The sequence below is a fragment of the Macrobrachium rosenbergii genome, chromosome 55, assembly GCF_040412425.1.
Source record: "Macrobrachium rosenbergii isolate ZJJX-2024 chromosome 55, ASM4041242v1, whole genome shotgun sequence".
Taxonomy (NCBI): Eukaryota; Metazoa; Arthropoda; class Malacostraca; order Decapoda; family Palaemonidae; genus Macrobrachium; species Macrobrachium rosenbergii.
Genome location: NC_089795.1, coordinates 86,242,435 through 86,259,322, shown reverse-complemented (window position 1 = coordinate 86,259,322; position 16,888 = coordinate 86,242,435). Strand labels below are relative to the sequence as shown.

The 16,888-nt window shown below is 36.7% G+C and overlaps 2 protein-coding genes across 7 annotated transcripts in view; one reads left to right on the top strand and one right to left on the bottom strand.

The window, feature by feature from the left end:
• LOC136835585 (uncharacterized) overlaps nt 1-16,888 on the bottom strand; it is a 123,323-nt gene that overhangs the window by 17,560 nt on the left and 88,875 nt on the right. The window lies entirely within an intron of this gene.
• Nucleotides 1,477-12,566, top strand: LOC136835582 (eukaryotic translation initiation factor 5-like). Of its 3 annotated transcripts, none has more exons than XM_067099272.1 (5): nt 1,477-2,227; nt 6,617-6,800; nt 6,991-7,032; nt 9,146-9,318; nt 9,920-12,566. In XM_067099272.1, the coding sequence occupies exon 5, from the start codon at nt 9,991-9,993 to the stop codon at nt 11,077-11,079; it is 1,089 nt and encodes a 362-aa protein (XP_066955373.1). In that variant the 5' UTR covers nt 1,477-2,227; nt 6,617-6,800; nt 6,991-7,032; nt 9,146-9,318; nt 9,920-9,990; the 3' UTR covers nt 11,080-12,566. The 3 variants fall into 3 exon arrangements, with proteins under 3 accessions (XP_066955373.1, XP_066955374.1, XP_066955375.1); XM_067099274.1 differs by lacking the exon at nt 6,991-7,032 and having other exon boundaries at nt 1,483-1,513; nt 1,969-2,227; XM_067099273.1 differs by lacking the exons at nt 6,617-6,800; nt 6,991-7,032.

Below are 16,888 nucleotides of genomic sequence, written 5' to 3'. Positions count from 1 at the left end.
CCCAGACATCTTTCACAGACTATAATAGCATGGTTACATCTACTAGGGTAAAGGACAGACATTGTCAGTAAACTAAAATCCATTAAAAATTACAACCAGAATCTCCATCGCCATTTAAAAATGATTTTCGAAGGTGAAGGTGGATGTCAGTTGACTAGTTATTCCGCGCATAGTATCTAGACTGAAAATTTTTATAATTCTAAACTTGACTCCCGGGTGAAATAGTGGGCTCTTCTCCTCGAGTAACCCTTCAGACAGAATGCGTTTCATATCCTACCAGTTAGATAATCATGTCTCCTTCGATACTCGGATGTCTTCTCCATCTTATCGACACTCTCCGTGAGTTCATCAAGTCAAATCAATTCACTGTCATGAACTGCGTTTTTATTATGAATGCAGCATCAACAGGAAAATTACTAAGTTATGCATATGCGAGTATTATATATCATGAATATGCAAAAAGACGATACTTTATTTCAAACTTGCACTGGTAAGTCACGTTCGGTACCAGTGTTCGCAAATCTAGCATAATTTTGCCTCAAATTAAGTGTATAGCATCTTTTCCACCATAATTTATTTTTTAGCATAATTCTGCAATGTTTGGCATAATTCTAGCATAATCTTCCCGACAAACTCAGATTTCATAATTTCCAACTTTCCAGCTTAATCAGAATATGAAAAAACATTTAAATGCATTCAATCAATGAATATTAGCCATACGAGACACTTATGATAGCATCTAAGTGATGATAAGTATACCTTAGTTTTACCAGACCACTGAGCTGATTAACAGCTCTCCTAGGGCTGGCCCGAAGGATTAGATTTATTTCACGTGGCTAAGAACCAATTGGTTACTTAGCAACGGGACCTACAGCTTATTGTGGAATCCGAACCACATTATAGCGAGAAATAAATTTCTATCACCAGAAATGAATTCCTCTAATTCTTCATCAGCCGGCCGGGGGAACTGAACTCCGGCCCATCGAGTGACAGTCCGCAGAATATTCTCTCACAGAATACTGCCACTGACATTGAAACTTTTTGGTCAAAAATATGTCAAACAGGGAAATACCCACTAGTCTCCAAACTTGCTAAAGCACTGTCAACCATTCGTGTCAAATGCTGGCTGCGAGAGAATATTTTCAATGGTAAACTTAAAGAGAGAGAAAAGAAAGGCTGCAAAACAGCAGCCTGGCCAATGAGATAATAAGTGGGGCGGGAATAAAGAAAACTGGGTGTGGTAAGCTTGAACCAACGAACGTGATGCTTAAAGCAGTGCGTACTTCTTCTTCTTCTTTTAACGTGCTTTTATTCCCACTTTTGTATGGGGTAAGCACGATGCCTTCTTTTGAAGGACTTTTTGATTTGGCTTTGGGGTAGACCTGTGGCCTCGATCGGCTGCCCTGCCTGACATCGCTTAGACCCCGGTACGTATGTTTCATGTATCATACCCGACCCAACGCCCTTTCTTCCCAGCAGTGCGTACAAAGGATATATATCCACAGTGGCATCAGTAAGTAGGCTAGCTATTTATTTTAACTGTTGCGGGGACTTTACAATAATTTCATTTTATTTTGAGAAATGTTACAGTCTGTATCCCCCCCAAAAAAAACACTAATTTTATTTTAATTTTAAGAAATAATAAAGTATGTAGGCTGGAACCTGAATTTAAGAAGAATTATATTTTTTTTTTTTCATTTTGAGGAATGTGTGTGAAACATCTAGCTTGCAACACAGTTCTACTCGACAGTATAAACTGATTATTATTAAAATGCCAAATAACATTCATTATTGTTTTAATTAATCACTAGCCTTTTAATGTTTAGCTGATCATTAGTCTAAAACCTGGCACAATTCTAGCATAATTCAATGATAAATCTAGCATCTTTTTGGTCTATTTAGCATAATTTCACAACAATTCTAGCATATCTTCCTGAAGATTTGGGAACACTGTTCGGTACGTGACAGGTACGCAAGGTCACTGAGGTGTACCCTACTGCACAGCAACAAGAAAGCGACAGGAGTCGTGTTCGCTTGAGCGCTTGAGTGTAGGTCCCAGAGTTTTCAAGCTGCTGTCAGTGCCACCTTACAGTTTCTACGGTCACCTCCGCTACAAAGAGTATATGAGAGGAAAAGCGAAAAGAAGCCTTTGTGAGCTAAAGGAAAGATATCGACGACGCTCCTCTTGGGAAGGGCGAAAATGCAGCTGGAAATTCAGTGGCAGACGGTTCGTGTTGTGTGATGAATTTCATCTTCTCGTTATTTATTATATTTCTTAATCTTCTTCGCATTATTACTCATTACTCCTGGGTGTTTTCAAGTGGGCCTCATACCATGACAGTCAGTTGTATCAGTGATTCATGACAGTTTTGGTTGGCCTTGAACGACGTGAAGACAGGAATCGGCTGACACTTGTAAACAAACAAACATGGACGCCTCTCGGAACCGCTATGATTGAATAAACGAAAGCAAATAACTCCCAGTACAATGAACGTGGATATCCGTGCATTTTCCAACTTTATGGTAATTTGGTTAATGTACATAATGTACTAGCAGAAAGGCGATGGCATTTTTTATTTCTCATAACAGAGGGTGATAATACGTATGCAAAGAATTGCCCTATTTAAAGTTTATAGGTTCGACAGAGTACACATAGATGACGACATCTAAAGATATTAACTATTCGCAAATGTCCGCTTTGTAAGATTAGAGATTATCAAAATTAACTGTGTCCCTTATTCCCATTAGCTAGTCTAGGCACACTTCATAACATTAGATACCAGACGAATTCCATTCAGGACCTAACGAAAGATAACAATATGCCATTTGGGTGTGACTTTGTTACAGTACTATAATTTTTGAGACGTACACGAACCATACGTTTTTCAAACTGGTTGCCTTGTGTTAAATTCTTGTCTAACCAATACTGTTGGTACAAACCTTTCCCCCTGATAACTGACAACTAAAGGGGGCTGCTGTATTGATAACTGGGGTTTTTCTGTAGGGGAAACCCAAAAATTAGTACAGTGCACTAAATCAGATGGTAGGAAATGCATATGTCAGAACATGGTCAGTCTGAAAAATACATAGGTCATGCTTATCAACAGTAACAATCGCCCCAGAGAAAATTTAAAGCATGAAAGTATGGTGAGAATAGTTACAGGGATGCATCCTCATCAAACTAAACCAACGTAAAACACCATAAAGAGTCACCGAGTAAAAAACACAGGAATGCATCCTATCTTAACCTAGGGTGCTTAAACCTAGCCCCCTATCCTAACCTGACCTAGGGGAGCAGGAGTCATGAAGTGAAAAAGAGAAATTCATTTCAACCTACCCTGGGGCACTTATCATATCTCTTACCAATCCTGATAATCAGTTCTTCCAGCCAAGGTTTATTTTGTGGTGATGAGACATTCATGTGTGGGATAACATTACTTCCAAACAAATAAAGGGTACTTTATGGATCTAGAATTTAAAATATATCAGTCGAAGGTGCTTTTCAACATTTCTTACACAGGTGGCAGACATGGGTAATTATTATGAAATAAATATGTAAAAGTTCCCATGTACACCCCAAAATAGTGCATGTATTAGAAGTGCCTAGCACCCCCCTTTATTTAAGAAATATGTAAACCTTGAGCCAGACCTACCTATATTCCTTATGCAAATGCACCAAAATGACCATCATTCAACCATTTGGTATTGAACTAAAGTACTGTATTATAGTATAACCCTAACTTTATATAATAATAACTTTACATAATACTGCTAATACCTACATCTAACCAGTGTTAACTTGATATGTATCGACCTACGCATCAACTCCGAGGTGCTGTTGCATCATAAAATTATAAGAAATTGCACAGTGGATACAGTGTGGCACATGCACTAGGCTTTAAATGCACAAGTTTTCCCAACATAGTCACCATGACAAGTACCATAAAATATTGGTAAAATATAAACACTAAAGTACCATTTTTATAGTGTTAAACTTGACAAATCACAATATACCTAGCCTATGAAACTTTTACCAAGTCCCGTCTGCAGATTGGCCAAAGTTTTTAAGCTCAGGTTTGAGGTTCCCCTTTGTCAGATTAAAATACTGTACACCAGTGCTCAGATCAGATGGGTATTAACCCAGTATGTATCCACCTATGTGTCACCTCCGAGGTGCTAGTACTAAACATGGTGGAGGCTCAATGGGATGCTGTGTTTAGTACTAGCCCCTCGGGGATCATAGTATTATATACACCTATTTCTGTATATTAATAAATGATATCTTTGATTCCTGAGGGGCTAGTACTAAACACAACGTCCCATTGAGTTTCCAGTTTGCCAAACTCCCCAAAGTGTTTACTGTTAACCTTATATGTCAGTCTTAAATTATGGTTACAGTCTTCAACAATAGGTAAATTGCAAAGCCAGGATAAGGCACCTGATCTCAATTGCCTAACTATCCATTTAGGCAATGGTTATAGACTAATCAAATACTAGTCCAAAATAAGGTACATAAAAATGACTGTCAAAATAGGCTAAACCTTGAAAGGCGTAGACTGTTCCAGGTACAGTTGGTGCCTGAATATGACCACCAATCAAATTAGGGCAGAACACATCCCAGCAAATTACTAGGCTGGTCTGATGTATAGGAATTACCTCATGCCAAGAGGTATGTAACCACAGCTATAATTCAGTGCTTTTAATCATATTCAGATGAAGTGAAATTTAATGTGCAAAACAAAATACCATTGCTCATAATATGAACAATTGCCAGTACTGTACCTTCCTTTGGCTAGACAAGTTAGTTATTAACTAATGTTTATGCATTGAAAACAGGTTTTGTCTCTCTGCCTCAAGAAAAGGACCTCCCAAGAATATGATTACTGCCACTCATATCCTGACAGATAAGCAAGTTGAGACAAAGTCATTCAAAAGAAGAAGAACCTTTAGTATACACCTGTGTACAGATGAAAATCCAGTTTGGTCTTGTTGGGTGTGCTCATTTTAGAAAAGCACATCAAGCAAAGTACACAAATTCATATGTCCATGATGTCATAAACAGAGGAATACAATACTTGACAAGTGACTACTACATCAGTGTTTAAGTTACTTGAGTTGTATTGGTTTACATTACACTTGTCAGTAAAATATGAGAGAGAGATATTAGACTGCACAGTACATCAGGGGACTTGTGTCTTGTGCAGGAATACAGTAGTAGCATGATGCAAAAACTATTAAGGTGTAAGTTCTGGAGCAATAAAAATAAAACAGGCAGTATTTAAAAAGTGAAATCACCATTGAACTGGATAACCCCATTAAGATAACTAATCAGTTAATTGTATACTTTGAAAAAAAGTAACCCACAATTAACGTTAAAAACCATTAAACTGACCACAGATATGATTATTGGGAGCTTGCTTTCACCCAAAATACAGTATAGCCTATAAAGACAAAACCTGTGTGAGAACACCCAAAAGTTTATATCTATGATCATAGCAAATATTCTTATTACTGTATACTTTTAATAAGGAGTGTACAAGATAAAATATGTATACCTTTTTAAATTTAATATATAATTCACATATACAGAGTAGGAGTATACATACACAAGTATATGCTGTATACTGTATCTCACTTGTTTGTAAAACAATACTTAATTATATATTATAGAATAGAAGATTGTGTCTGTAATCCTGTGCATATCTTGTATATATCTTGGTATTATATATTATAGAATAGAAGATTGTGTCTGTAATCCTGTGCATATCTTGTATATATCTTGGTATTTTCAAGAGATATCTCTATATAGTCCATTTTCATTTGATAATTGTTACACAGCCAGCTACAAAATATGTCATCAGTGTATCTAAACCAGTGTACAATTTGAAAGTAATTTTTCCAATTGAATTCAAATTTACAATCTTTTACACAAGTTTTAATCAGTTTTGCAAAGGTATTCTTAGAGAATGGTCTATACAGCTGCCTGCTACAGTATCAAGGCAGTCAGATAAAAGTTTTAACAAATCATCAAATGGTTCTTTTGTTTTATTGTTATTGCATCAAACTCATTACCCAAGAATCACTTTTAATTTGTACATTATTTAATTTAAATACTAATTCTATGTTATTCCTTATACACTATTAGAATCTGAAATAGTGCCTGCCAGTGGATAAGAATATTCATAAACCATTAGTGACATTTCAAGATTTAATCCATTGGCATCCTGCAAAATATTCTTTGATTTGTTTTCATCCAGATTCATTGTCACAAATCATAGCCCTAATGATGGAGAATTAAGAATGCAATAATATCAGTAATCATCATAGAATAGCATTTTGGTTACACGATTCAGTACAGTAGTTTTTCCTCCCTCAAATAACATTCTTTGGAATTCTCATACCCATTCTTTTGTCCCTTACTTATAATAGTTGTTTTGTAAAAAGGCAGGTTTTACCATTTTTCCCTGGTTGAGCTGTATTCTTCTTCCCTCTTTTTTTTTTTTTGTTTCTCAAACCTGAGTTTAAAAAAGGGCATTGGGTTGCATAACCTTTTGTTCTTTTCTCTTACAGTATCAGAGTGAAAGTAGTAAAATATCTTGCTTTTCTCAATTGAAAGGTTGATGGGCAAATTGCTCCTTGGGCAAGTATGCAAGAGGTGATGACTGCACTCGAGGACTATGGAAAGAAGTCCAGGGTAAAGGTTCCACACATACTTACCGAGGTGATGGCAAAGTCGAGACTGCAGACTCGCATTTTAAACTTGGATGCTGTTTCTAGGGCATTAGGCCACCCTCTGATATGTAAGTTTTCAAGTTGCAATGTTTGCAAGTTAACTCATTTAGCCAAACAGCAATACAGTATAGCAATATCACCATTTTCATGTTTATTTGAATGACAACTAAAATTTTACTAATTCTTAATATTTATTTGCCCTTTCTTGATATTTATTTGCACAATCTTATTCTCTGCATTTTTGGTTTGTAAATCCAGGGAGCTGGTTACAACTCCTATCTCGGCTGTGGTAATTCTATGGTAAGGTATTTTCAACTGCCTTTGGCTTTGTTTGTTGTAAAGCTATTGTCAGCATTGAATCATGTAAGACTGTAATCAGTTTGGAATACGCAAAACACATTCTCAAGTCATATGCAGACTGCTATCGATTTTCAAGATGTCAAGTACATTGCTGATGAATGAGAAAAAAAATGGATTACTTAATCAGGTTATTCCGTCTGCATGATTACGAGGCGCAGAAGAAAGTTAAAGCAGGAATGTAATTACATAAAAACTTTTACCAGTATAGAGAAGATGGATGGTTAAACTGATAGATGAGGTGTTGACATGGCTGAAGTTTGTGAGATTTATTAGGTTGTAGGGAAAAAATGAGAACAGAAAACAGGCTCTATGGAGGAGGAAAGGTTTATGGCTTAGGTGTCAGTGGAGACAGGTGTGTAAGGACGAGGAAGTTAAGAAGCTGGTGTTGAGTTGGTGGGATGGGAGAGGATTAGCAAGAGAAATGAAGATTGTTTGAAGTGAGTTTCCAGTGTAGAAGGAAGCCTGATGTAAGGAAAAAATAAAAGAGTGGGGTAGGTAAGGAAAATTAGACTATAATTAATGAAATGTTTAGAAAATAATCGCTGAAAAGATGTGAGTGATGAAAGAAGTTTAAGCAAAAAATGGTTTAAAGGGAGCGATTTGTTTGGGGGATCATTAAAAAAAAAAAAAAAAAAAAAAAGGCAAAACTGAAACATGGGAAAATGGAAGTGAATTATTGTTGACTACAATGAAGTCAAATGTGTATGTTATCGAAATGAGTTTTATTGATTGATTTAGTTCAACAAATCAGCATCACAACAGCTGTGGTCACTGATGCTTAGAATACTGTACTACAGTGAGAGGAATGGCTAGGAAAGGGAGACAGGCCACATCATAGCTAAGTTTGGGTTAGTTTAGTTCACAGAATGTTAGTTTCAGATAATATCTGCATCAACATTCTGATGTTTGCAAGTCAGTGAATTGCAGACAACAAAGATCAGAATCCAAACCTGCGGTGGTTAAAAGTGAGAGAAATTAATACAGAATGTAGTAACAATATTCACATTGATGTAAAACAAGGGGTTGAACTGTAGAATACATTGGGATACTGGTTATAGAGTTTGGAAGTCTTAGAAGGAAAGGGGAATAGGATGTCTAAGAAGTAATATATAAATATACAGTAGTGGCAGAAGCGTTAGAATTGAAGGACATTAACATTATGGAGAGTGAGTGTGTGCAAGATATGCACCTATACACCTGGCTTCTGTATAGGTGTATAAGGCAACTGTGAGGCTTTTCCTTAAAACAGAAAATAGTATTCATTTAAGAATAAAGTGTTACTACCAAAGGGTAAACAAAATAAGAATACTGTACTGTTTGGAAGGAGAAATATCTTCACGATTACTTTTAACGAGAATAAAAGGATAATCTACAGATTAGTTTTGTCTAGAAATTTTGAGTTACAGTACATAATCATGGCAATATTACTGAACCCTTCTGAGGGTAAAAGCATGGGTGGGGTAGGCCTATAAGAGCATGGCAGAAAACAATGACGATAGATGCAGGAGAGGATTGTTGAGATGACCTAAGGCAGAGAACATGGGATAGCCATTTGTGGAGAGTATTAATATAGGTTCAGTGTGTCCCCTATGGACCACAGGGACTGACTGATTGATTGTGGAACACAACACGGTTCACATCATGTTCCCTGAAGGGAATATTGGTGTCAGTGTACCCATGTGATGCAGTGTAGGCACTACTAAACAAGTAAAAAATGCACCAAAGTTTCTTCGGCACATCCCTTTCAGCCTCTAAATTCACTCTAATTTTAGCCTTTTATACTTAGACCTCCAGTACTGCCTCCGTTTTTTTCCCATCTTGCAATTCAACCTCTCAGACTGTTACCTCTTAAGTGGGTTTTCCTCCCAGTTTCACCTTTAGTTACTTGTACGTCATCTCATTTATTTTCCAGATCTCTATTATCTTGCTGTCCAATCACTCAAGTGCCTCCTTTTGCCCTTCAGAGCTGAATGGCTGGAAGTACCCCATTTGCTTTGTATTATAGCCTAAATTTCATGATTCATCATTCACACCATTTGGTTTTCTGTTTCAGATATAATGAAATATTTTTCATACAAACTTGGAACAATAATTTACAAAAAGAATGGTAGAGTCATCGTCCATGGGCTTCATAGGACAAAGAAGCTGCACCAACTGCTCAAGGATTTCTGCCACAAGTTTGTCCTCTGTCCTAAATGTGAAAAAAGAACTGCTCTGAGTGCAAATGTAAGTGCAAATGTTTTAATTAAAAAATTTTAAGTATGGGTTTTTTTTTACAGTTTAACTAAATGTTCAGGAATACTTGACTTAAAAAATGGTCAGGCTCTGTTGTTTTTGTTAGGGGAAAAGTGGGGTGTTGCTGCCAACATAATTCAAGAGTTATGGTTTCAATTCTAGTGTCACAAAGCATTCAAGTGACAACTTGGCTATTACTGTCTGATGAGTGTCTTTATTAGAACTGAAGTGCAGACACCGCCCTACTCACAAACGAGTTATGTTCCGGAAGGCCATTTGTATATTGGACTTTTTGTAAGTTGGTTACTGTACTCTTCATGCCCATTTAAGTACATAAAATCTATACAGTACAGTACTGTATGTTTTTTCATCCTAAAACACAATACACTGTACATGCAGTACTGTATGTACAGAACAGGCACACAAAATAAAATCTGAACTTACAGGTGGCAAGGTGAGTGCTGTGAACACAATTCTAATTTGCATTCCCATTTTTCTGTATCTGTTGAATGTTTGTGAGTAGGGAAGTGTCTGCATATTGAAACATAAAAATGAGGAGAAACTTTTGAGGGTAATATTTTGCTATTCACAGGAAGCAGTGGATACACTCCAGAAGAGATGCAGGACATGTGATTACGAGGACATCTATACACCACTGACAAAATGTCGAGGTTTATTTGGCGTAATAAAAGAGTGAAACCCCCGAGTGAACGAATGAGAACGACGCTTCCAAAATCAAAGGAAACACATTATACAGCCAAATTTAAGTCAACAAGAAAGAATGCCTTAGTTGCAAAATCAGCAGAACCAGCAGTAAAAGTTACCAAACAAAACGAAAACATTCTGCCAGCAGTTGGTGAAATCCCAATGAATAAACAAATTGGAAAGAGGATTCCAGAATCAAAGGAAACAAACTATGCAGACAAATTAAAATCGAAAAAGAAAAATACCTTGGATGTAAATTCAACTGACCCAGAAGTAAAAGCTACTAAACAAAAGAAAAACATTCTGCCAGTGGTTCGCACAGTACCCATTAGTAAAAGAAGGGGAAAGAATATTACAAAACCAAAGGAAACAAACCGTGCAGACAAATTAAGACGAAAAAAATCGACTGCCCCAGCAGTAAATGCTACTAGACCGAAGAGAAACAGACTGCCAGTGGTTCGTGATATCCCAAGACACCACGTGTATACAGATATTCATGACGATGAATACTTCCTCTCAGACTGTACAGATTCTGAAGATTATGAATACTACCTCAGAAAGTTCGAAGAAACAGAGTCTGACGATTATGAGTGTTGCTTCCAAAAGTTTGAAGAAAGTGAAGCGTTACCAGTTGTAGAAAGTAACACTGCAGCTTGTGAGAATAGAAAATTGATCCCCAAAATCATGATAAGTAGAGTCCCAGAAGATGTGAAAGAAGAGGATGTCATAGAAAATATAAAAAACAAGAACCCATGGCTAAGGTATCTGATAAAAGATGAAGATGACTTCAAAAAGGTTGCAACTGTGCAAGCTGACGCCAAGGGAAGGCCAGGTTACATCATAAAGTGCTCACCAAAAATAAGAAGGAATGTAGCAGCACGTGGTGACAAGCTGTATATTCTCGATAAGTTTGGCGATGAAAAGTTTTGCAAAGTATATGACAGATACCATGTTATACGATGCACTAAATGCCAGAAATTTGGACATAAGCTTGGCCAATGTAGAGGAGAACTTGTATGCCCAAAATGTGGAAAGGACACTGGCTAAGAGACTGTAATTCAGAGACATCAACATGCTTCCTTTGCAAGGGACCACACATTACAGGGAACAGATCATGTCAGAAATATAAAGAACAAGAAGCAAGAATAAAAGATAGAACTGACCATGGAGAACATCTAGAAGTTATCATGCTAGATTTACAAAGTGAAGGAGCAGAAGGAAAAAATATAACAACAAAACAACAAAAAACTATCAAACAAGAAGCACAAAGAAAGAAGAAAGAAGAAAATATACAGGTAAATGTGAAGAGCAACAAGAAATTGAACAAAGCAAAGTGCAAAAACGCAACTGACCACGGAGAACAACAAGTTGTACCTGTAGTTGAAAGTGCAGAGCAAAAACAGAAAACACTACTAACCGTGGAGAACAAGAAAGTAGAAGAAGCAAGAACCAAAAATACAACTGCGCCAGGAAAACAAGATATCATACCTGTAGTGAAAATCAAGAGGAAAAAACAAAGACAGCAACTGACCGCTGAATGGTGGCTGGACTTCTGCCGTAGATATCATGAATGCATCCATCCATCCATTGAGAACAACAGCAAAGTAGAAGCCGGAATAAAAAATACAACTGACCATGGAGAACAACAAGATGTCATGCCTGTAGTAGAAAAAATGAAGCAAAACCAAGAAATGCAACTGACCATGGAGAACAACAACAGAGCAGAAGAAGCAGGAACAAAAAATACAATAGCCCTTGCAGAACAAGTTATCAAACCAACACCACAGCCAGCCAGAAAGCGCAAGAAATACTTATACTTGATCTGATCGATACATTACAGCTGACAGAAGCATAGCCAGATCTGATCGATACATTACAGCTGACAGAAGCATAGCCAGATCTGATCGATACATTACAGCTGACAGAAGCATAGCCAGATCTGATCGATACATTACAGCTGACAGAAGCATAGCCAAGCAATGGCATAAAATTCGGAAATAAATGAAATGTAATGATGCTGGCTGCTGCATCGTTATCATCACATGCCAAAGGTAGGATAATCTGATGGGGGAATAGTCGTTCTTCCAGAGTTGCTACAAAGCGCAAGAATCATAGATAAACCAGTTTCCAAATCAGGCCATTAGGTGTACGGATAAGTGAACCGGTGAAATATGTAAGTGTCGATTTTTATTTTTCATATTTTATCAGACTGATTACCTTTTGCTTAAGTAAAGACAAGTCGGAAGTGGACAAAGGAAAACTATACCCAGATAAAAAAAAAAATTACCAGTATAAAGAGATCTGCTACTTATGTATTTGATTCCTGAAAATACTTGAAACTTAGCTTGTTACTTCGATAATACATGTATACTGTCTGTATAATTTTCATGTTGAAGTGCTCAGCTCAAAATACAATGTTGTCCAAACTTTTGTAAAGAAATGGAAGTTATAGAACTCCGTATTGTTTAAAGATGAAATAGGACAAGCTAGGAAAGAGGAAGGCAAGCCAAAAATATATATTTTTGAAAAGAAAATTAGTTTATATCAACACAAAAGTCATACTGTCCAACTTCAGTCCTCCAGACACTCTACAGAAGAGGGAGAATCTTCCTAGTCCCACCTGTCTGAGTATGCATACAGGTTCCACAGCACTTCTGGCAGGTAGATTCTATCTTTGTGTTGTCTGAACCAGTTGCAAGGAACACAGAGGCAGGCTGGGAGGAGGGAAAGTCTTGTAAGTTCATTGAATATTGTTGAAAATAATATCTTCATGTAAAAAGTCATGTTTATTTCATCAAAGAGTCATTGCTTTACATTAGATTGAAGAGCTGCTTGGTTGGGGAGACTATATGCTCCCCCAACCCTACCCCACCCCCAAGGGTAATTAGAACCAGGGCCTCTGGAACCATTTGTACTTGATGTACAAGTTAAGTATACCTTAGTTTTACCAGACCACTGAGCTGATTAACAGCTCTTCTAGGGCTGGCCCGAAGGATTAGACTTATTTTACGTGGCTAAGAACCAATTGGTTACTTGATGTACAAGTTCAGTAATGATAAAATTCTTTGAACAAGGGATCATGAATTGGAATAGGGCCTTGTTATAAAGTACTATGTTTGTGGTTGTACTTTCTCAGCTGGTCAAAAAGATGCAACTTGCCAAACCAGTAAGGCATAGCTGCTGTTACCCCAGGTTGCAGTGCCAGGAAGTCGAGGAATATGGATTAGATTATATATTACATACTGCACACCCTCCCCCTCAGAGAGTTGAGGAAAATGGTTTGTCCAACATACAGGTCCAATTGAAACTATTGAGAGATTTATGAGTGACATAAATAAAAGTTAACAAATACATTTCTTTTAAAAGCCTGGGAGATTGACAAAGTTCTAATCTCAAAGGAACTGAAAGAAAAAGGTTTGAAAGGTGTAAAAGGAGAAAAACCTCGAAATAGCACTACTAAGCAGCTCTGTTAGGACAGGGCGGAAAGTAAGATGGAAGAAAGAGAATATGAACAGAGGTACAGTAAAAGGAATGACAGGGGTTGCAGCTAGGGGCCGAAGGAACGCTGTAAAGAACCGTAAGTAATGCATACATGCACCGGGCGGAGGTTCACTGATGGCTGCTGGCCTTGCCACACCTACGGAGAGTTTTGCATGGGTCCCCTTTTTTTTAGGCATCTCATTGTATTTTTTTTTAATATAGGATAAAAGACTTTGACATTGAAAATTGTGAAAAGAACCTTTCTGGTGTAGGCTATAAATTTGTTTTTTTATTTTTTTACGCTTCGTCAACTTGTCAAAACTACGAGGGAGAGTGGATGTTTACAGTAGTACCCTCTGCCTTCACAGTGCGTGTGTGAAAAAAATGTAGTGTCAAGTCTCGGCCATTTCCGTGCACTTCTAAAAACAATAAGAAAAGAAAAAAACAGGTGTTCAACACAACTTCTGGCTGGGCTAACTCACTCACAGATGTGTTGGCTTTATTTTTTTATAGAAGCTCACTCCCCAATAATTTGTTGTGAGTCTAACATCGCATTTCATAAAAGTGCACGATTTAGACTCGCATCGCATTTCATAAAAGTGCACGATTTTCTCTCGCAAATCATTTAGACGTCGAACTGATGCGCATATCACATAAAGTCTCTACATATCAGATTTCCCTCAAGATTAAATTCAACATGACTTGAAACAAATCAAGTTTTAACTGCACGGAAAGCTTGATCCTGATTATATTTACAATCGCTTGTAACTCGGATCGTAGGCAGAATTTTTTTACTCCGGATCGTATGCAGGATTTTTTTACTCCGGATCGTATGCAGTTTTTTTCTCCGGATCGTATGCAGAATTTGTTTTTACTCCGGATCGTATGCAGAATTTTTTTACTCCGGATCGTATGCAGATTTTTTCTCCAGATCGTATGCAGAATTTTTTTTTTAAATGGTTTAGTTAACCTATACATACACACAAATAATATTACAGAGAAAAAACCCGTAAATAAATTATGATAATGTTTTTGGTAAGAATGACAGAAAAAAATATAGATATATATATCTCAAAGTCTTGTAGCTCACGAAATGTGTCCACAGTGACAAAGGGTTCTCAATAACATGCGAGATAAAAAAATATATTTTTTCCCCATAAAGACAAGCAACACTCTAGCACAGCACGCCTTTCAACACGGGTTTGAAGAAGAAGAGAGACGCCGAGCCATGGCGCAACACGGTATTATAGGTTAACAATCTCTCAGGTTTCTTCACAGGTGTGGAACTGTAAAAGCGCAATGTTAACTTTTAGGTAAACAACTTTCCTGAAGATTTTTATTTTACTTACGTATGCTAATAACCGGTATACATGAAATGAATGGCAGCCTACCAAAACAGTTTGCAAGCATTTCAAGTCAAGTTCGATTTTGGCCATTCATTTCAGGCATACGATTATTAGCATACGTATCTTAAGTCAAATAAATACCTGCAGGAAAGCTGTTTACATTCAAGTTAACAATATACTACTTACAGAGAAGGCATCGAAGATGATGTAGGCCTACACAAATGGTACAGAAGCTACTTAGAAAATAGGAAGGCTACATTGGTTATATCAAATGTGAAATCAGAAAAGAATGGTCTAACAAAAGGAGTGCCCCAAGGCAGCGTTCTGGGCCCACTGCTATTTGGCATTTACAAAACTGAACTATCTAGAATTCTAAATGAGCACAAGGTTAAGTAGAAACAGTATGCTGCGGATACTCAGTTCTATTTTCCTGTAGAAACAGTAGACGACTCCATTAATAAAACTGATGCAATAATGAAAGATATAGAAAAAGGGATGTCGGCGAAAGAAATTGAAACTTAAGACAAAACTGAGTGTATGCTATTTGGATCTGACAGTGCACTACGAAAATATGAACATTTCAAATGAATAACTATTGGTTCGTCAACAATAAGTATTGTAGCAGCAGTGAAGAACTTAGGAGTATTTATTGATAATAAATTGTCGATGAAGAACCATATATTGCATATTACAAAACCTGTAACTATCATATTAGAAACATTGCATTTATTAGAAAATGCCTAAACGAAGATACTCTGACAACTAAATACTTTCGAGGCTTGACTACTGCAACGTTATATACTACGGTCTCCCTAACTACTACTAAGAACATTGCAAGGCGTACAAAATAGAGCAGCTAGATTAATAAAAAGGACTACGCTCCCGTGTTAGAATAACCCCAGCACTATAAATTGAGCTACATTGGCTCCCAGTAAAAGCTAGAAGAGAATATAAAATAGGCCTACTATTTACAGCCTTTAAAGCGCTAATATATGATGAACCAAGATAAATGAGAAACTGCTTAAGCTTCTTTAGACCTGAAATAATATTGTAATCAGACATGCAAGTGAAGCATATAGGTTATTTGAACCTAGAATAAATTGTAAGTCGGGCGAGAGAGCATTTGTACAACGTGCACCGAGACTATACAACAAAATACCGCCTGAAGTAAAGATCATAAAGACTATACAATAAAATACCGCCTGAAGTAAAGATCATAAAAGAAGGCAAATTTTAAAACGAACTACAGATTCTCCTATTCTGCAGGAGCTACGATACTAACGAGAAAACACTGAAAGACATTTGTAAAATATAAGAAGCACCTCAATTTGAAAACATATATATATATATATATATATATATATATATATATATATAATATATATATATATATATATATATATATATATATATATATATATATATATATATATACTGTATGTATATAATCTTTATTTTGAAGCTGCGAGTTTTTGTAATATTTACCCTGGTCTACGTTTTTTTGGTCCGAGAGTGTTCATACTATTTTAGATCAAGATCAATCATCAATATCAATCGACATGCGATATGTGTCTCCAATAAGACTAAGCATTCACACATTCTATTTGTTCTCAAGTTGACTGTGCGTTCCTTAAAGAACTGCATCTGTGAAGAAACTGTTGAGATTGTCAACTGAATGTTGCTCCATAGCTTGGCGTCGACTTATTTATATAAAAAAGTCACAACGGGCGTTATTTTGCCCAAACATCTTACACAGACTATAATAGCATGGTTACCTACTGGGGTAAAGGACTGACATTGTCAATAAACAAAAATCCATTAAAAATTAAAACCTGAATTTCCATCGCCATTTTAAAATGATTTTCGAAGGTGAAGGTGGATTTCAGTTGACCAGTTACTCTGAGCAAGTATCTACACTAAAAGAAGATAACTAAAAATTCTTATAATTTTAAACTGGACCCACAGGTGAAATAGTGGGCTCTTCTCCTCGAGTAACCCTTCAGACAGAATACGTTTCGTATACGAGTTCG